The sequence below is a fragment of the Chrysemys picta genome, chromosome 7 (genome assembly GCF_011386835.1).
Source record: "Chrysemys picta bellii isolate R12L10 chromosome 7, ASM1138683v2, whole genome shotgun sequence".
Taxonomy (NCBI): domain Eukaryota; kingdom Metazoa; phylum Chordata; order Testudines; family Emydidae; genus Chrysemys; species Chrysemys picta.
In genome coordinates, this window is record NC_088797.1 from 88,147,896 (window position 1) to 88,169,044 (window position 21,149).

Sequence of the window (21,149 nt, forward strand, 5' to 3'; positions counted from 1 at the left end):
TGGACTTTAATCAGGTCATTAATCACGGCGTGTTTACATTGTAAACTGAGGCAGATTGTTTTTCACTTGGGATTAACCTCAAAGTGATTATAAGAATTCAAGTTAACCAAAATCACTGTGCTTCTTGCATACTATGCTTTGTTCTGCTAAACATACCTGTGTACAATAGTAGATTGAGTACTGTATATGTCTGTAGTGCAAATTAATACAGTGGAGATAGATGCGAGTAGGGGCTTGAGGGAGCTAGGGAGAAAAATTCAATGAACAGCAACATACTGGAGAGGGAGATGTTGATTGCTTGCCTTCTGAACTGGGCAGTTTGTTAGCATCACAAAACAATTCCCCCTACTCCCCTAAAAAGGAAACCAACTCTCAGTTACACTAAGGCCCTCTAATCACTTCTAAGGAGGCAAAATCACATGATGTGCTTTTTGCTCAAGGAAATTCTGAGGTACTTGATTTATTTTTATAGGTGTTCTAGGGCCCTCACCACAATACATTAGGGAGGTGTAATCCATCTGTTTCCTCATTTCCCCCAGAGAGATAGAAGAGCAACAGATGCTATACTTGACCTTCACCAAAAAGCCAAGGAGAAATTATTGATCCTTGCTAAGAGTAGCAGGAGGGGCATGTTCCACTGTCTGTGAGGAGCAATCCAAAACAACAAACTGACTGACAGCAAAGACCAGTGGCTAGCCCGATCAGTTTTAACAGCAGAAATATAAATCATCGCTTCTAGTTTACGCTTCTGCCAGTTTAAATGGGGGGTACTAGTGGGAGGCTACAGCTGTACCATGGGAGCAGCAACACTGCCTCCTCCTGCAGGCAGCCAGTGTAAGCCCAAAAGTGTGTGGTGTTGGTCAGGGAGGAGTTTGGGCAGGATGGCTGAGGAGTCTCTAATTCATTACATACCCATTGCAGCCTCTACAAGCAGGGTTCCTATAGACATCCTGGGTGAAAAATAACCTGCCGTGCCTAGGGGTGAATGCCCTCTCCTCCTGTGATGCAGCCATCCTTGCTGGCACCTCCCTGTGCCAGCAGGAGTGAATCTTGCCCCTTCGTCTAAGGGGACTGGGCTCCTATCTCTCAGCAGCCGTCACTCCCCTTGCTCCTATCTGCCTGACCACATGTACGTTGTTAAAAGGCGCATTGTAAGCTGCAGAGCTTTCAGACCAGCCACAAGTACTTTGTACTAGAAGCTGATTGTACAGCTTGTGTGTGTGCTGCATGAATCCCCCATGTACCTGATCCATCTCACCACTCTGGCCTACATCATGGCTCCCCTGGAGTCCCTTTGTGCTGGTGCCATGGAGCCACAGAGCAGCCGCATATACCCCCGGTGTAATGCCTTGGTGCAAGAAGCCATCTATCTACAGGAGCCAGAAGGCTAGCTCTGTGCCAACCCTTGGAGGCCAAGGCTCTATTCAGAAATTGAGGGGCATTTCATGAGTAGGAGCGGGAATGGTTGCGGGTTCTTGCATCCCAGCAATTTTAGATCACTGTAATATTCCATGGGAGTCATTGCAGCAGGAGCACAAGCTAGGGTTTTGGGTGAGGAAAAGGTCCTCCGATGAAATGTCATTCTCCATGCTGTGAAAAAGTCGATGGGGTGGAGAAATTGCATCCACAAAGCAAAAACTAATATATGCTCATATCTCTAGGTAAACTTTAGGCTGTAATAATCCTCTCGCAGTCTCAAGCTCCTCTCAGTAAGGAATGTCCCCTGTTAAATGCATACTGATACTGCACCAGTAACGTTAGGAGCTTGACAATTTGTCTGTCTCTTCTTATGAGGTTCTCTAATTCTTATGGATAGAATAAAATGTATGAACATGGTGGTAACTTGAAGCATTCTGTGCACACTATCCTGCTCTGCATGTTTGTGTCCTTTTTTCTTTGTTTCACTACAGATTTGGCTGACTGCAAGTTGATGATGTTCCCTATTGGCATTTACAAAGTCATGAGGAATGTCACCGAAGGGATACATCTCATAACTCTGGCCAATAATGAACTCAAGTCTGTGACCAGCAAATTCATCACCACTTTCAGCCAGATGAGAGGTAGGCGTGAGTCCCCTGAAGTAACCACAAAAAAAGGAGAGACAGGGATAGACCTGTTTCTTGGTAGATGCCTGTAACACAGTGTTTTTGACACATGGGTCTGCAGTTGTCTCTGTGATTGGTGCACTGAATAATGGTGATGTAGATTCTGTTGCAAGCTTGGGCTAAACGGAACACAGTATTTCTCATTATTTCATTCTCCATACTGTATTCCCAACATACTATATGGAGATTGTATCTGTTCTTTCACAAAATAATCTTGGCTCCCAGCAATCTCGAATGGGAGACGTGGTATTAAGGTCTGGCTTCCTTAAATGAGTATCACAGTCGTGTAACTCATTGACATAAATGGTGTAACTCCTGATCTGCACCTCTGTAAGGGAGATTAGAATCTGGTGTTGTATCTTGACAATGCACCTGTGCATAAGATAACAGATGCTATATATCAATAGTGAGGTGAATTGGCATTGCTCTGTGGTGTTGCAGGACTTGAATAGTAGGGAATATTGCAGGTCAAGACTGAGGTCCATTGACAGTGCTTTGTGGAAAGCTTATATGTTGCCAACCTGCACTTACCAGGCTTTTGTCAGTCCACTTAAATTCAATTAACCTTTTTTGAGGTGACAAGTTACTTGTATCTATTTAAAATCTAGGATGAGAGATTCACACAATGAACAACCAGTGCAGTAGCTAGAAATATTTTTCTTAACACGATTAGCCTACAATACATAACTAGTCCAGCAACAAGACACTATGTTCAAAAACTGCTTCTTTCTCTTGAAAGAATGGACACTTTGTCGTCGCTTTCTACCATTTATTTTTGGCAACTGAAGAAAAGCTATTTTTGGAGGCTTTGCCACTTTGTGTGAAATGAGAGCAGAATCTCTCTTTTGAGGTATGTAGGTAAAAACCCTTATCCAAAGCCCATAGAATTCAATGGGAGAGTGCACTTCCAATTGGGTCCTAACAGGAGTCTCCTAGTTGCAAAGGATGAAAGTTCTTCCCCCTGTGCATGTCTGAGCCACTTATGACCAGGTTTCACTTCTCAGACATTGAGGTTTCCCTATTGTAGTTTTTGGGGGCAGCAGTGGCTTCCTTACCAGGTGCCAAACTTATCATTTACTAGTTTGATGTCTCTCATCTCTCTCTATATACCCAGTTATCTTTTTGCATCCAGCTTTTTGGTTCATCTGCACTGTGTCTTCTAAGCTTGTAACCAGGTAATAGCATGATTAATTTTAAATATGGTTTGTGTCTATATACAGCATTGTTACTTGCTGTGGAAGCTTAGTAGCATGGAAGCTAACCTTACCTTGTTGCACCCCTGGATAACTAGCAGTGAGTGTGTACAGGAACTGGGACTCAATGACAGGATGGATCACTCAATAATTGCCCTATTTTGTTCATTTCCTCTGAAGCCTCTGCACTGTCAGAAGACAGGTCCTGGGCTACGTGGACCATTAGTCTGAGCCAGTATGGCCATCTTTATGTTCTTATGTACAGGGAGGGTGATTAGGATTCCTACATCTTTTTCTTCATGTTCCTGTGCCCATATAACTCTAGAAGGAAGTCTTGTCTTATAATCTGAGAATGTATCATTTTTCACAGATACATATTTTGATTTATTAACTACATAACTGTTGTCAGGTGACTATGAATTAAATGTCACTGTCAGAGCATCACTTCTCCCTTCCACCTACCATGATTTCAAAGTTTGCTTTAAACCCTGAAAGTGCAGCTCTCTTTATCCTTCCTGACCCTCTATCTATATTGCAGAAAGGGGCACTTACTCTGGCAATGTACCCACTGCTGTTCCTCTTCCATGTTCCTTCTGAACATTTCTCCTGAGTATCTGTGATTACTCTTCCTTCCCAAACCAATAGTACACCCTAACTGAAAAGGCCAAGGCTCTATGCCAATAGTCAATGGTGGTATCCTAGCAGTGACTGGATAGCTGGGATAATAATGGTTTGTAGTTACTGGAATATAGTCTTACTGACTGCAAGAAGCTTTTTTGCCAGTAACATCTTGTGAACATAGGCAAGTACAACTTAAAGGGGGGGAGGGGAAGGGGAGCTAATTCTCTGTTGACAGAGATGGCCTAATGTTGATCATCAAAACTTATCACACGTCATTTTTATACTCCTGGAAAAATGTGTGTGTGTGTGTGTTTGCTTATTTTTGTTATAACCATTATGGCTGACTTTTTTTTTTAAAGCATTACTTTTATTTTTTTAATGCAAGTAGCCAAAATAACCCAATACAAAAAGTGAGTGAGTCATGTCTAGGTTCCTTATAAACAAGTGTGTGAAATAATAATTAGACAAGGAAAAAGTGCTATCAAAGAAGTTTCTCCTCTCAAAACTCATCCATCCAAACATCTATAGCATTTCCCTCTTCCATCCATAGTAAGATATACTCACTATCCATCCTCAGATCATGAGAACCAAGCTTTGTAATTATAACATTGAAGTTCTTAGTCATGGGTAGCAACATATGTAATTAATAATATATAGCACCCAGTCGACTGTGGGAATATGGCCCTGATCCAGAAATGCACTTTACCATATTCTTAAATTCTGTTGACTTCAATGGACGGAAGCATATTCTTAAATGCTTTGATTAATCAGGACCAACATGCATAACAAATCTGGAAGCACAAAAGGAAGTAACAAGAATCTAAGCCAGTTTTAGGCCGTGGCTACGCTCGAAGCTCCAAAGTGCGGCAGGAGCGCTCCCACGGCAGCGCTTTGAAGTGCGAGTGTGGTTGCACGCCAGCACTGGGAGAGAGCTCTCTGTGCTGCAGGTACTCCACCTCCCCGAGGGGATTAGCTTACAGTGCTGGGAGCGCGGCTCCCAGTGCTGGGGCACTGTTTACACTGGCGCTTTACAGCGCTGTAACTTGCTGCACTCAGGGGGGTGTTTTTTCACACCCCTGAGCGAGAAAGTTGCAGCATTGTAAAGCGCCAGTGTAGCCATAGCCTTAGTCTATTTAGTCTTTTAGAGAACAAATTTTCAGCTCTGGCAATATGGTTAATATTTTATTTGTCTTAAGAGCAATGGAAATGATTGTAAAGTCCTAGTTAAACCAGCAGACAAACATGCACTCAAGCCACTGTAAAGTAGTTTCTGAATCTGAGTGGGAGCCCCCTCAGTGGTGCAATAGGATTGCATATTACCTCTTTCCTTTTTTATAGACTTGCAGTTCAAGTGCAGGACTGGTCGGTGTCAGCATGGAGATACGTGGAAACTAAATGTAGCTTGGCAGTTTGACATTGGAGGGTACAGCCATGTGGAAAAGGGAAAATATCTCCCACTCCCTAATTTCTATACTGTTGCTTTGCATTGTTTATAATAATAGCTGTTGGGACTCACTGAGGAATACTGCTGTAGGATATAGCAAACCAGCATTTCAGTAGAGGAAACTAGGGCACTTAAAAAATCTATAGGGAAACCAAACAACCTTCTATCAGTTCATCAGAACTCATGCAAATTCAATTTTCAAAGGTTAATAAAAGTTAATTTGTATTCAGAACAATTCACTAGATTAAACAATTTAAAGAATTAGTGTTGAGGTGGCACCTGCCTCTCTTTATTCATAGCTGAGGGAGGTTAGTATTTAATTCTCAGTCTCCTCCATGTTGGACATGGAGGCCACAAAACAGTGGGGTATTCTGGGTCTCCATGGCAACGGGAGAAAGAACGGATCTCTGTTCTAAACCTGGGTTTAGGATTGCCATTCAGGAAGCACTCCCAGAATTATCTGCCTCCAAGTGGCATACATGGCAGACTCCAGGGCTTCCATTGAAGCTGAAATTTCACAAGATCTTTGAATGATTTTAATTAAATGTCTGTTTCTTCATTGGCTTTGGGGTTTTCCTCCTCAAAACTGCTAAACTTAAAACAAAAAATTCTTCTGGCTCTGTGAGGAGGGTGAATGTCGCACTCTCTGAGAAGTGACAGATAGCAAGCCCCAGAAATTCTGTTTCCAGGTAGTGAGGGGATAAGGTCCACCCTTGGGATGGGTGGGCTGACTGCATGGAAACTCCCTTCACTGAGCCTAAACCAGAATCAGTGGCATGAAAGTGGGGTAAGGTGATTTTCTTTTCCTTTTCCCTGCCTCTCCCCTAAGCATGGGATGCCATTTGCATATCTGGCAAAGTAAGCAGAAGAGCCTTCTTAATCTCAAGGGAATTGGCAAGGTCCAAGGTTCCCTCCCATAGTAACCAGGAGAAAAAAATTCCTTCTCCCACCTAGCACATATACATGGACTATGCTGAGGTGGCTGAGAAGGCCACAAAACTCCTCCCCCCCCCCCCCCCTTCCCACAAGGTGTTTCAGGTGCAAGGCCTCAGATGCCATGAAAGGTATGGGCTCATGTGACCCTTTTTATAGCAGAGACTCATTTGTCCTCAGTGGTTCTGGCTCACTCCTCGTTCTGTGCAGTTGGCTCCACTCAGCCCATACCCAGTAGCAGGCAGCGTTGGTGAAGTGATTCAGATCCCCTTGTTTGGGAGATGGGCCTACTTCCTCCTTCCTTCCAGGGGTCCCATAGGGGTCCATAAAGTAGCTACTATTATTTTCAGGGAGATAATGCAGGATACAAGTCTGCAGACTGTTCTTTCAGTCTGCCTGGAAATACACTGTTCCCCTCAGGGGTTTGGCCCAGGGACTGGTGCATGATATTGGTCACAGTCTGCACTTAAAAGGTCAGCAGAAAGTCTTAAAACCTCTCATGAAAGTCTCCTCTCTAGATCCTCTAAAGAGAAGGAGAAATAACTAAAGCTGAGGCTTTGAGCAAGATACCTCAGATCTTCAGCCAAGCTTCCAGCATTAAGCATGAATAAGGGTTTAATTTCATGGGTGCTTACAGTTTTTAGACCAGCTAGACTTTGAGTTCATCACAAGCCTGGTTGGAAACCTGTTGATTAACCTGTCTGCATCCAACTTCAGTTGGAAAACTAAAAAAGTGTGAGGAAAAGAGACTCAAAAGCAGAGGTTATGGTCCCCTTATCCCAAAAAAGGTCTAAAAGGCCTCCTTTATGCCTTTCCCCTCCTCAGCCATTGAGCTTAAAGAAGGTTGTGATGGAACAGGCCACAATGATTGTCACCTTTTCATTAAACCTCAGGTTTTGGTTCTTAGATCTAAATTGGATACAGCTAGAACAGCGGTGGGCAAACTTTTTGGCCTGAGGGCCACATCGGGGTTCCGAAACTGTATGAAGGGCTAGTGTAGTGTATTAAATTGCTGCCCATGCAAATTACGACTGCCAGTCCTGGCGCTCTGAGCGGCATGGCAAGGGGGCGGGGAGTGGAGGGATTGGATAAGGGACAGAGGGTCCCGGGGGGGCTTTCAGGGGATGGAGCAGGGGGTGGTTGGATAGGCGTGGGAGTCCCGGGGGGACTGTCAGGTTGCGGGGGTGTGGATAGGGGTTGGGACAGGGTCGGGGGTTGGATAGAGGGGAGGAGTCCCAGGGAGCAGTTAGAAGATGGGGGAGTCTCAGGAGGGGGCGGTCAGGGGACAAGGAGCAGGGGGGTTGGATGGGTCAGGGGTGCTGAGGGGGGGCAGTCGGGGTGGGAAGTGGGAGGGGGTGGATAGGGGGCAGGGGCCAGGCTGTTTGGGGAGGCACAGCCTTCCCTACCCAGGTGTAGTGTATTGAATTGCTCCCTGTAGGAATGTGCTACTTACTTACGGCTGCCAGTCCTGGTGCTCCATAAGTAGCACATTTCTACGGAGAGCAATTTAATACACGTATCCGGCGACTTTCGCAACCGCGCTTCCGGGCAGGAGCTTGCAGCCCTGCCGCCCAGAGCACTGGCAGCACGGTGAGTTGAGGCAGTGGGGGCTGGGGCAGGGGCTAGCCTCCCCAGCTGGGAGCTTAAGGGCTGGGCAGGACCATCATACGGGCCGGATGTGGCCGCGGACCGTAGTTTGCCCACCTCTGAGCTAGAACCTCAGATTCCCAACATACACATAATAATGCAACCAATCCTGAACCAATATCCGGTGCTGTCTAACCATCAGCTAGGAAACTGAGAGGAAGTACAGTCACTTGTTCTAAGAAGGTGATAAACTTCTTCCTAGCGTCTCAGAGGAAATCCACAAATGATGTCTATGTATTACTCAAGGTTTAGATGTCAGTGTTACTAGGAACACACAACATCAGTGAAAACTCAACTGAAACAAAAGGACATTCTAGTATTTTTACAAGATGGCCTGACCATGATGCTCAGGGCCAACAAAGACAAGTCAGTAGCTGAAACATATTGTCCTGCAAGAAACCCATGAGAATCTCACTGTTACACACCAGACTACCATTCTTACCAGTCCTGTGGCAACATGCAGATTCCTATCATGATCTTGTTCTGTGTACTACAAGTCCTGATAAAACCACCTTTCAGTTTCACAGTTGCTAGTTCTCTTCCTCTTCTCACAGAAAGTATCTTGCCTACTGGCAACCTCCTTGTCCGAGGGTGTTTTTGGAGCTTGGCATGCTCTCAATGAAACCTCAGTTGTACGTTCTATCAATGTGGTAACCAGGCTTCCATCCCTAAAGTCACCACACTCTTTTTCATAATAGGAAATGGTATTATTGTCCTTGTGGTTGAATCCAAACACCCTCAGGAAAAAAGTGCACAAGTTAGATGTGAACAGAGTCTATGGATGAATAAAGGTGTATATAACAGAGGGATTTAAAACCTAAGATACATTTCCTCTCACTACTATGCACACTGTGAAAAGAGCAGTAATTTTGTGGGCAGTGAGATCACACACATTATGAGATCTCTAAGACAGTAGCAGTACAGAGTCTTCAATTCACACTTTGTGTTTGACAATGGAGTTGACCTCCTCACACCTGTTGATGCAGCATCTGGTGAAGGGTGTTATGGAACAGGTTGCTCTCATAACCTTAACGTTCCTTTTCAGTACTACATGGGCAAAATGAATCTTCCTCCTGCTCTAGAGGTGATTAGGGTCCTACCAAATTCATGGCTGTGAAAAACGCATACCATGAAATCTGGTCTCCCCTGTGAAATCTGGTCTTTTGTGTACTTTTACCCTATCCTATACTCTTTTTTACTATAGGGTAAAAGCATATACAAGTATACAGCGTTTCTCAAACTGGGGGTGCCGACCCAAAAGGGGGTCTCAAGTCTAGTGTAGAGGGGTCACAGTATTGCCACCCTTACTTCTATGCTGCCTTCAGAGCTGGGTGGCCAGAGAGCAGCAGCTTTGAAGGCTGTGCTGCTCCTGGTGGCAGCGCTGCCTTCAGAGCTCAGCACCCTTCCAGCAACTGTCACACTCCAGCTACACGGTTCTGAAGGCAGCACAGAAGTAAGGGTGGCAATACCCTGACCTCACACAATAGCTTTCAACCCCCTGTTGGGTCGGGACCTCCAGTTTGAGAACGCTGACTTAAGGCCTTTACATATTTATATTTTGCCATTTTTCAATATATATTCATGTTCTGTTACAACTCCATGAAATTTAAGATTTAAATAACTGAAATCATGACATTCAAGATTTTTTAAATGGTATGACTATGAAATTTAAAAAATGGACCATGAATTTGGTAGGACCCTAGAGATGCACTACTGCTCTCTACATCCCACTGTAAACCCTATCTGACATGGAGGGAACTGAGAGAGGGAAAATTCTGTCTTATCGGTGAGCTTTCATTCTTGGACCCTCCACTGTCTAGGAAGGAATATGGCAGAAAATGATCTGGGGGTTATAGTGGATCACAAAATAAATATGAGTGAACAGTGTTACACCATTGCAAAAATTGAACATCATTCTGGGATGTATTAGCAGGAGTGTTGTGAGCAAGACACAAGAAGTAATTCTTCCAGTCTACTCAGCACTGATAACTCCTCAGCTGGAGTACAGTTTTGGGCACCACACTTTTGGAAAAATGGAGAATGTGCAAAGGATAGCAACCAAAATGAATAAAGGTCTAGAAAACATGACCTACGAGGAAAGATTGATAAATATGGGTTTGCATAGTCTGGAGAAGAGAAGACTGAGGGTATGTCTACACTACGAAATTAGGTCGAATTTATAGAAGTCGTTTTTTAGAAATAGTTTTTATACAGTCGATTGTATGTGTCTTCACACAAAATGCTCGAAGTGCATTAAGTCGGCGGACTGTGTCCACAGTACCGAGGCTAGCATCGACTTCTGGAGCGTTGCACTGTGGATAGCTATCCCACAGTTCCCGCACTCTCTGCCACCCATTGGAATTCTGGGTTGAGATCCCAATGCCTGATGGGGCAAAAACAGTGTCGTGGGTGACTCTGGATACATGTCGTCAGGCACCCCCTCCGTCCCCCCCCTCCGTGAAAGCAACGGCAGACAATCGTTGCGCACCTTTTTTCAGCCCAGACGCCATAGCACTGGGATCATGGAGCCCGCTCAGATCACCGCGGCAATTATGAGCACTATGAATACCACGCGCATTGTCCTGGAGTATATGCAGAGCCAGAACATGCCAAAGCAAAACCAGGCGAGGAGGCGATTGCAGCAATTGCAGCGCGGCGACGAGAGTGATGAGAAAATTGACATGGACATAGACCTCTCACAAAGTACAGGCCCCAGCAATGTGCAAATCATGGTATTACTGGGGCAGATTTATGGCGTGAAACGCCGATTTTGGGCCTGGGAAACAAGCACAGACTGGTGGGACTGCATCATGTTGCAGGTGTGGGACGATTCCCAGTGGCTGCGAAACTTTCGCATGCGTAAGGGCACTTTCATGGAACTTTGTGACTTGCTTTCCCCTGCCCTGAAGCACCAGAATACCAGGATGAGAGCAGCCCTCACAGTTGAGAAGCGAGTGGCGATAGCCCTCTGGAAGCTTGCAACGCCAGACAGCTACCGGTCAGTCGGGCATCAATTTGGAGTGGGCAAATCTACTGTGGGGGCTGCTGTGATCCAAGTAGCCAAAGCAATCAAAGAGCTGCTGATATCAAGGGTAGTGACTCTGGGAAATGTGCAGGTCATAGTGGATGGCTTTGCTGCAATGGGATTCCCTAACTGTGGTGGGGCGATAGACGGAACCCATAGCCCTATCTTGGCACCGGAGCACCAAGCCAGCTAGTACATGAACCGAAAGGAGTACTTTTCAATGGTGCTGCAAACACTGGTGGATCACAAGGGATGTTTCACCAATATCAACATGGGATGGCCGGGAAAGGTACATGATGCTTGCGTCTTCAGGAACTCTGGTCTGTTTGAAAAGCTGCAGGAAGGGACTTTCTTCCCAGACCAGAAAATTACCGTTGAGGATGTTGAAATGCCTATAGTTTATCCTTGGGGACCGAGCCTACCCCTTAATGCCATGGATCATGAAGCACTACACAGGCAGCCTGGACAGTAGTCAGGAGCTGTTCAACTGTAGGCTGAGCAAGTGCAGAATGGTGATAGAATGTGCATTTGGACATTTAAAAGCGCGCTGGCGCAGTTTACTGACCCGGATAGATCTCAGCGAAACCAATATTCCCATTGTTATTACTGCTTGCTGTGCGTTCCACAATATCTGTGAGAGTAAGGGGGAGACGTTTATGGTGGGGTGGGAGGTTGAGGCAAATCGCCTGGCCGCTGATTACGTGCAGCCAGACACCAGGGCGGTTAGAAGAGTACAGCAGGGTGCGGTGCGCATCAGAGAAGCTTTGAAAACGAGTTTTATGACTGGCCAGGCTACGGTGTGAAAGTTCTGTTTGTTTCTCCTTGATGAACCTCCCCGCCCCCCTTTGGTTCACTCTACTTCCCTGTAAGCTAGCCACCCTCCCCTCCCTCCTTTGATCACCGCTTGCAGAGGCAATAAAGTCATTGTTGCTTCACATTCATGCATTCTTTATTAATTCATCACACAACTAGGGGAATAACTGCCAAGGTAGCCCGGGAGGAGGGAAGGACAAGGCCACACTGTACTTTAAAACTTATTGAATGCCAGCCTTCTGTTGCTTGGGCAATCCTCTGGGGTGGAGTGGCTGGGTGGCCGGAGGCCCTCCCACCATGTTCTTAGGTGTCTGCGTGAGGAGGCTTTGGAACTTGGGAAGGAAGGCTGTTGGTTACACAGGGGCTGTAGCGGCGGTCTGTGCTCCTGCTGCCTTTCCTGCAGTTCAACCATACGCTGGAGCATATCAGTTTGATGCTCCAGCAGCCGGAGCATTGACTCTTGCCTTCTGTCAGCAAGCTGACGCCACCTATCCTCTTCAGCCCGCCACCTCTCCTCACATTCATATTGTGCTTTCCTGCACTCTGACATTGTCTGCCTCCACGCATTCTGCTGTGCTCTGTCAGTGTGGGAGGACAGCATGAACTCAGAGAACATTTCATCCTGAGTGCGTTTTTTTCCGCCTTCTAATCTTTGCTAGCCTCTGCAAAGGAGAAAAATTTGCAGCTGGTGGAGGAAAAAAAAGGGAGAGTAGTAGTTAAAAAGACACATTTTCAGAGAACAATGGGTAGACTCTTTCATGTTAAACTGTGCTTTTCACATTACATAGCACATGTGCTTTCGTTACAAGGTCTGATTTTGCCTCTTATATTGAGGGCCTGCCGGCTTGGTGTGAGAGATCACTCACGCAGTGCCAGGCAACAGAATTCAGCTTGCAGGCAGCCATGGTAAGCCACAGTCTTTTGACTTCTTTAACCTTCATAATGTGTGGGAATGGTTTCAAACAGCAGTGCCCTCATTTCCCATACCAAGCGGCCTTTGGGTTGTCCATTTAAAATGGGTTTGCAATTTAAAAGGTGGGGCTGCGGTTTGCAGGTTAGCGTGCAGCACAAACCCAAATAACTCCTCCCACGCACACCCAATTCTCTGGGATGATCGCTTCACTCCTCCCCCCACTGCATGGCTAACAGCGGGGAACATTTCTGTTCAGCCACAGCTGAACAGGAATGGGCACCTCTGAATGTCCCCTTAATAAAATCACTCTATTTCAACCAGGTGACCATGAATGATATCACTCTCCTGAGGATAACACAGAGAGATAAGGAATGGATGTTGTTTGAATGCCAGGAAACACCGGGACCATACACTGTGTTATGCAATGATTCCAGGCTACGTGCTACTGGCCTGGCGTGGTAAAGTGTCCTACCATGGTGGATGGAATAAGGCCGTCCTCCCCAGAAACCTTTTGCAAAGGCTTTGCGAGTACATCCAGGAGAGCTTTCTGGAAATGTCCCTGGAGGATTTCCGCTCCATCCCCAGACATGTTAAGAGAGTTTTCCAGTAGCTGTACTGGCCGCGAATGCCAGGGCCAATTAATCATTAAACACGCTTGCTTTTAAACCATGTGTAATATTTACAAAGGTACACTCACCAGAGATCCCTTCTCTGCCTTCAGGGTCCGGGAGCACGCCTGGGGTGGGTTCGGGGGCTACTGGCTCCAGGTCCAGGGTGAAAAACATATCCTGGCTGTTGGGGAAACCGGTTTCTCCGCTTCCTTGCTGTGTGCTATCTTCAATCTCTTCTTCATCATCATCTTCCTCATCCCCAAAACCTGCTTCCGTGTTGCGTGCTTCTCCATTGATGGAGTCAAAGCACAGGGTTGGGGTAGTGGTGGCTGCACCCCCTGGCATGGCATGCAGCTTATCATAGAAGCGGCATGTTCGGGGATCTGATCCAGAGCGGCCGTTTGCCTCTCTGGTTTTCTGGTAGGCTTGCCTTAGCTCTTTAATTTTCACGCAGCACTGCTTTGCGTCCCTGTTATAGCCTCTGTCCTTCATGCCCTTGGAGACTTTTTCAAATGTTTTGGCATTTCGTTTACTGAAACGGAGCTCAGCTAGCACGGATTCGTCTCCCCATACAGCGATGAGATCCCGTATCTCCCGTTCGGTCCATGCTGGAGCTCTTTTACAATCCTGGGACTCCATCATGGTCACCTCTGCTGATGAGATCTGCACTCACCCGCACCTTACCACGCTGGCCAAACAGGAAATGAGATTCAAAAATTCGCGGGCCTTTTCCTGTCTACCTGGCCAGTGCGTCTGAGTTGAGAGCGCTGTCCAGAGCGGTCACAATGGAGCACTCTGGGATAGCTCCCGGAGGCCAATACTGTCAAATTGCGTCCATGCTACCCCAAAATCGACCCGGCAAGGCCGATTTCAGCGCTAATTCCCTCGTCGGAGATGGAGTAAAGAAATCAATGTAAAGAGCCCTCTAAGTGTAATAATAAAAAAAAAAAAAAGGGGGGGGGGCCTTCGGCGTGTGGACGGGTCCAGGCTTAAATCGAGGTAACGTTGCTAAATTCGACCTAAAATCGTAGTGTAGACCAGGCTTGAGAGGAGACATAACAGTCTTCAAGTACATAAAAGATTGTTATAAAGAGGAGGGTGATAAATTGTCCTCAGTGGATAAGGAGAGGACAAGAAGCAATGGGCATAAATTTCAGCAAGGCTGATTTAGGTTAGACATTAGAAAGGACGTCCTAACTGTATAAGGGTAGTTAAGTATTGGAACAAATTCTGTAGGGACATTGTGGAATCTCTGTGTCTGGAGGTTTTTAAGAGCAGGTTAGACAAACACCTCTCAGGTATGGTCTAGATAATACTTAGTCTTGCTCCAGTGCAAGAGACTGGACTAGATGACCTATCCAGTCCCTTCCAGTCCTACATTTCTATGATTCAATGTCAGTCTGATCCTCCCTTGGAGGATTGCATTATGTGAAGGGCTTTTTTTCTGGATATTTCTCACCTTGTTAAATAGTTTGAAGGGGAAGAAAGTGGTGTTCTAGGAAATGTTTACACTTTATGTCAAGGCTCTGCTGCAGATAATTTGAGTTTTCAAGCTTTGGCAGCTATTGTTATGGAGAGTTTTTCCTGAGGGGCAATCCTAAAACCAGGCTCAGAAAAAAGATTTGCTCTGTCTCTAGTTGCCATGGAGACAAGGAACACCACAGAGTGAACTGTCTGACATGGTGTTAGAATGAAAATTCATAGATAAAACAGAATCTTCTCTTGTGCAGGAGTTCAGGGGAGTGGGAAAGCACCTCTTGCCACCCAATTTGCACACAAGGCCAAGAGTACAACAAGATTCTGTCAGAGGGAGAGCTGGAGTTTGTGTGCTGGCTCAGTTGCTTGTTTGAGTGGCCCAGGTGATCTTTTGGCTCCAGTATGGATTGCTAGTGGGCTGAAGGCTTGCGCTAGAGCAGGGGTCGGCAACCTATGGCACGCGTGCCAAACATGGCATGTGAGCCGATTTTGAGTGGCACGCAGCTCCCTGTCGTGGTCCTGGCTCTCAGCCCCACCGCTCTCCCTGCGGGGGCAGGAGGCAGAAGCTTGGTTCTGCAGAGCCAAGCTTCCCCCCTCCCCTGCTTCTTCCCCCAGTGTGGTGCTTCCCTGCGCCAATCAGCTGATTGCCCTAGCGAGGGGGAGGGGGAAGAGCAGCAGCGTGCGCACAGCTCCGTAGAGGAGGCAAAGAGAGGTAGGGACGGAGCCTGGGGGAAGGGGGGGGAACAGGGCATATCCCTTCCAGCCCCCTGCCGTGAGCCGCTCAGGGCAGGGGGCTGGGAGCACCCCCACGAGCTGAGCACCCCAGCCTTTTGCCCTGCACCCCCCACACCCCTCCAGCCCTCTTCCCTGTACCCCTCCACCCCAACACACACCCAGCCTTCTTCCCTGCACCCCCACAGCCCCAGCCCTCTGCCCTGAATCCCCCCCCACACACTCAGCCCTCTGCCCTGCACCCCCCCATACCCCCACCCCTCTGCCCTGAACCTTGAACCCCCCCCACACAGCCAGCCTTCTGCCCTGGACCCCCCCCCACATCCTCCAGCCCTGCTCAGCCCTCTGCCGGCCTAGGTGAACAGAACCCCAGGCTGGCAGCGAGCTGAGCAGGCTGGTGGCGTAAGATCAGCATTTCAATTTAATTTTAAATGACACTTCTTAAACATTTTGAAAACCTTGTTTACTTTACATACAATAGTTTAGTTATATAATAAAGACTTATAGAAAGAGACCTTCTAAAAATGTTAAAATGTATTACCGGCACGCAAAACCTTAAATTAGAGTGAATAAATGAAGACTCAGCACACCACTTCTGAAAGGGTGCTGACCCCTGTGCTAGAGAGAGACCTGGATGAATAACCCTCTTCCAAACATGCTTTAACCTTGTACCAATCCAGGTACAAACATCTCTGTGCCATCTCTACATCATGGATTTTGCTGGTTGCCTCCTTTGTCAGTGCGGCCCCAGACAAACAAACAGATCACAAGACAATGCTGGCACCTCATCTGTCTGCCCTTTCACTATGTAAATTCCTCACATTATCACGGACTAGATGAATGACTCCAGGTCCCCTGTGCTACAGTTCAGCTTCTTAGTTCAGCCTCTTGCTACTGAAGAAATGCAGTTAAGAAAGCAGTTGCAGTTGCTTGCATCTTTATTTTAAATTATTTCTTTAATGTTTAAGCTTATGAAATAGCTTTTCCTTCTCCTCCCTCTACCCCCACTATCTTACAGAACACTGTTTTCCTGAAGACGCTTGGCAGAAGCAAAGAACAAATCCTTTGAAACAACAAACAGTTATCTCTGTGTGGCATACTTGTTTTATTTTGTGGGGGATTTTTGCTTTTTGAAGGACAGGACAGAGCAGGGAAAAACAAACAACTGTGCTATTATTCTTGATCTAGTGCCATAATGGATCTCCTAGATGTATTCAGAGACATGAGACTGAAGGCTGAGTGTGCCCAGCAATCCAAAAGGGCAGATATGATGTAATTACATATCCTGGACAGTACTATGATACTGATTAAATGGCTGCCTTGAATGCTTTGGCTGAGTTCTGATCTGAGTGGATTTAGTCTCATAATTATACACCTCAGACTTCTAGGACCAAGTATACTGGTGTGAATCTAGATTTAACTGGTAGTTTACACTGGTTTAACTGAGAGATTACTTTGCCCCTAGTTAACAGATGATTAGATTGTCTCCTCAGCCATAAGCTGTTTAGTTATGGCAATAAACCACAAATCCTCTTGCCTATGAAGGATCCTGTTTCCTTTGATTCTTGAATAGCAATTGGCTTCATGAAGGGTTGGCAGGGGACCCTGGTATCAAATAACTTCCTACTTTAGGGTGAGGAGTATAATTATGCATCCTGCTTCTCCATGCTTGTGGAGGGATTGAAATACAAGTTTAAAAGAAGGGAAGGGAATCTGGACACAACTGAATATAGAAAGTGAAAAAAGAGGCAAGAGTTGTGATGTTTCAGGGCCCATAATGCACGATCCCTTGAAATGGACTACTGGCTAATTAGCTGTCTTAATATAATATTTAGCATTTATAGATAATAGTTTACACTCTAAGCTCTGCACCAAAGCATTAATGTATTCCTCGTGTTGTTATTAATACATAAACATTAATGCTATGGCGAGGGAATGTCTATCTGTAACATTAATTCATCAGTCTCATAGCAGCTGAAAGCATTCACATGAGAGGGATGTTAGATCTGCTCCCCCTTGTCCTCTGCACATTCTGCTTCGGCACATCTGATCATTTTGTGGAGACAGTGCACATGCAAAACTGTGAGGCACAAAGAACATGCTTTAGAGGGAGGGATGCTGAAGTTTGCACTGACTGAATATGGAAAGAGACGGAAGTAAATTGCTCTGTTTACTTTCAAGGAAGAGTACAACTAAGGTATAGAGATTATAAAAGGGTTCTTAGCTCCTGTTACCCCACTGAAATTCAGGTTTTCAGTTTAACTGATTGTATCCAAATAAAAAAACAAGTTTGAAAGGCACAGGAAAGTAAAAGACTGCAAATGTCAATTTGTTAAAATAAATTTCAGTTGTAGAAGCTTCTAAAGGGTTTATCACAGCAGAATTAAAAGATGGCATTAATGTTATGTTGAGCCTTCTGGAACACTCATTTCTGCTTCATAGGTTTCCTTTTTATAAGAACACATGAGTATTACAATAACAAAATGATTGGGAGTTGAAGCTAGACAAATTCAGATGGGAAATAAGGTAAAAATTTTCAACAGTGAGGGTAATTAACCACTGGAATAATTTGCCAAGAGTCATGGCAAATGCTCCATCACTGACAAACTTTTAAATAAAGATTGGATGTTTCTCTAAAAGATCTGCTCTAGGAATTATTTTGGGGAAGTTCTGTGGCCTGTGTTACACAGGAGGTCAGACTAGATTATCACAATGGTCCCTTCTGACATTGCAAATTCCTAGATTCCTAGTTTTCAAACAATGAGAGGGCTCTGAGATATGACCATAAGCATAGGCGAGACAGTGGAAATACACGGAGGTCACTTTAAGCTAATAACTGGTAAGCTCTGTTTAAAATTGGCGCTTCCCTCAATAGTTTAAAAACTCTGTTTAAGGGATATTTTGCTTACATAATGCACTGTGTGAATGTTAGATACCACAAGGCAAATCTTAAGAAGGAAGCTTCTAAAATGTGTTATTGATTTGGTGCTGGCTCTGCTTGTTGTGCTTGCTTTTTAGTTTTAACTTTTTTTTTTTTTACTTTTTAGTTGGGGGAGAGGATGTGGGACAGTCCCTGTCTCAGGATGAGCTGGGCAATAACAGTTCCTTGCTCATTAAGGCTTCCCCATAGCTCTAAGTGTTAAATTTATTTAGCAAAGTGATTCAGGAAGTTTGACAAGTGAATGTTCTGAACCCAATGACCCAGTCTCCCTCATGTAAATTGGCTATATAGAATTTCATTTAAAACCACACTTCTGCAGGAGTTTCTGTAATCTTCACATTTCATAGCCTTATCAGCCGGTACAAGTGGGCATGCTTCCATTATGTGCCAAGGATCATGGGAGTGTTGTGGAGAAAGTGAATAAGGAAGTGTTATTCACTAATTCACATAACACAAGACCTAGGGGCCACCCAAAGAAATTAATAGGCAGCATGTTTACTACAAACAAAAGGAAGTATTTCTTCAGACAACACAGCTGACATGTGGAATTTGTTGCCAGGGGATGTTGTGAAGGCCAAAATTATAACAGGATTCAGAAAAGAATTAGATAAGTTTATGGAGGATAGGTCCATCAGTGACAATTAGCTGACATGGTTAGGGATTCAACCCTGTGCTCTGGGTGTCCCCAGCCTCTGACTGCCAGAAGCTGAGAGTGAACAACAGTGTATCACTTGATGATTATCTGTTCTGTTCATTCCCTCTGAAGCACCTGGCATTGGCTGTTGTCAGAAGACAGGATACTGGGCTAGATGGACCATTTGTTTCACTGAGTATGGCTGTTCTTATGAGGTGTGGATCTTTCTGAAGCATCATTCCTCCCAGAGCTTCCATGAGGCAGTACACTGACATGTAACATGTAAGGCTGTCCTCAGAAGTGAAAGTAAGCTGGTACGCCCCAGTACGGTGTACCGGGGCAGGTCGGCTTCCCCTGGTGACCATTTAAAGGGCCTGGGGCTCCCAGCAGTGGCACCTGTGGCACCTGCCACAGCTACTGCCTCAGGCCCTTTAACTTGTCCCCGGAGCCCTGAGGTAGCGGCGGCAGGGCTCCTGCGGCTATTTAAAGGGTCCAGGGCTGCAGCAGCTGCTACTGCCCCGCCCTTAAAATAGCCACCAGAACCCCGCTGCCACCTCCCCAGGACTCCGGCAGCCTCTACCGCCCAGGCCCTTTAAATCGTCCCCGGAGCCTGTCGGAGCCCCGGGGTAGCAGCGGTGGGGCTCTGGTGGTGATTTAAAGGGTATGGGGCTTCTGGCTGCTGCTACTGCAGCGAAGCCCTGGGCCCTTTAAAGCTCCACCAGAGGCCAGGGCCCCCTCTGATGGTGATTTAAAGTACCTGGGGATTTAAAGGCCCCATCTCTTCTGATAGAGGCCCCACCTCTTCTGGTTGAGACCCCGCCCCCTCCTAAGGACTCCGGAGTACCGTTAAGTCCTTTAAGTTACTTTCACCCCTGGCTGTCCTTAATAGGTGCCACCTAAGTCAGGGTGTATAGACCAGTATAATGATACAGGACCAGCTCTAACTACTCATATCTCAATGGAACTGTGCCACCTCATGCTAGCTGATAACTCCTTCACATAGTTTAACACAATGACCAAAAACCTGAGTTAATAAGTTAACTATTAGAACAACTTCTAGTGATTAAAAATAATTTGAAATGTTCTAAATGTATAAGTGTCCTGTCTAGGGTTACTATATTTCAAGTTCCTAAATAGAGGATACTGCCAGGGAGGGGGCGGGTACAGCAGTTGCCACTCTTCAACCACCCAGCTCTGTAGGCTGTTTTCCAGCATCAGGACAGAAGTAAGGGTGGCAATACCATACCATGCCACCTTTACTTATGTGCTGCTGATGATGATGGTGGTGCTGCCTTTAGAGTTGGGTGGCTGGCCAGCAGCTGCCACTCTCCAGCCATCTAACTCTGAAAGCAGCACAGAAGTAAGGGTGGCAATACCAAATCATGGACATTTGTTCATATTTCAAAAATCTTCTCTGACGGAGATCAGAGGACCAAAAAAAGAGATCATGTCCAAGAAACCCCAGATGTATGGTAACCAAAGTCCTATTCAAATAATACATTTTTAACTTGTGAATTTTTATAGTAAAAATGAGATGGTATTTAAACGCAATGGAGAATTAAAAACCAAAGTATAATCTCTATCATTTTATGATGGACAGACAGTTCTATTTAACTGTGATGTCATCATATACCAGGGAAAGTGGACAAAAGCGAGAAACTGCATCTTATTTATTTGCTTACCTAAAGTGCTGTGCATCTGAATGGGTTCCTATGTCAATGGAGATGCATGACGATAGTAAAATAGTGGAAGAGAGGCAGAAGTACAACAGCCTGTTGAATTTTGCATTTTTATAACTTCTCCAGTTGCAGGGAAATTTTTATACATATCTGATGGATTCTAAGTCATAGTGTAGCAAACTTCATTCTGTATTTATTTTCCCTTGGAAGAATTTGCTTTTGATGTAAGTTGAAAGGTGGCTGTGTTGGTTTGGGAATGATATTAATTCTTCACATATAATAGTCTCAAATCACCCTTTAAAGTTCTGCAGTCTGTGAGCCACGTTGAATCCAGTTTGGGGTCATGTAGTGTCCTCTGCATGTAATGGCCAGAACAGTTTTT

General features: G+C 45.6%; 1 protein-coding gene across 14 annotated transcripts in view; it reads left to right on the forward strand.

The window, feature by feature from the left end:
- Window positions 1–21,149, forward strand: part of LRRC20 (leucine rich repeat containing 20) — a 189,343-nt gene that overhangs the window by 38,723 nt on the left and 129,471 nt on the right. For 10 of the 14 annotated variants that reach the window (XM_065551966.1, XM_042856877.2, XM_024108648.3 and 7 more), the window contains one exon: window positions 1,911–2,060. The exons of the other annotated variants lie outside the window; for them this stretch is intronic. In XM_065551966.1, the coding sequence (XP_065408038.1) occupies window positions 1,911–2,060 (150 nt within the window). The remainder of the gene's footprint in view (window positions 1–1,910; window positions 2,061–21,149) is intronic. 14 annotated transcript variants of the gene reach the window in all.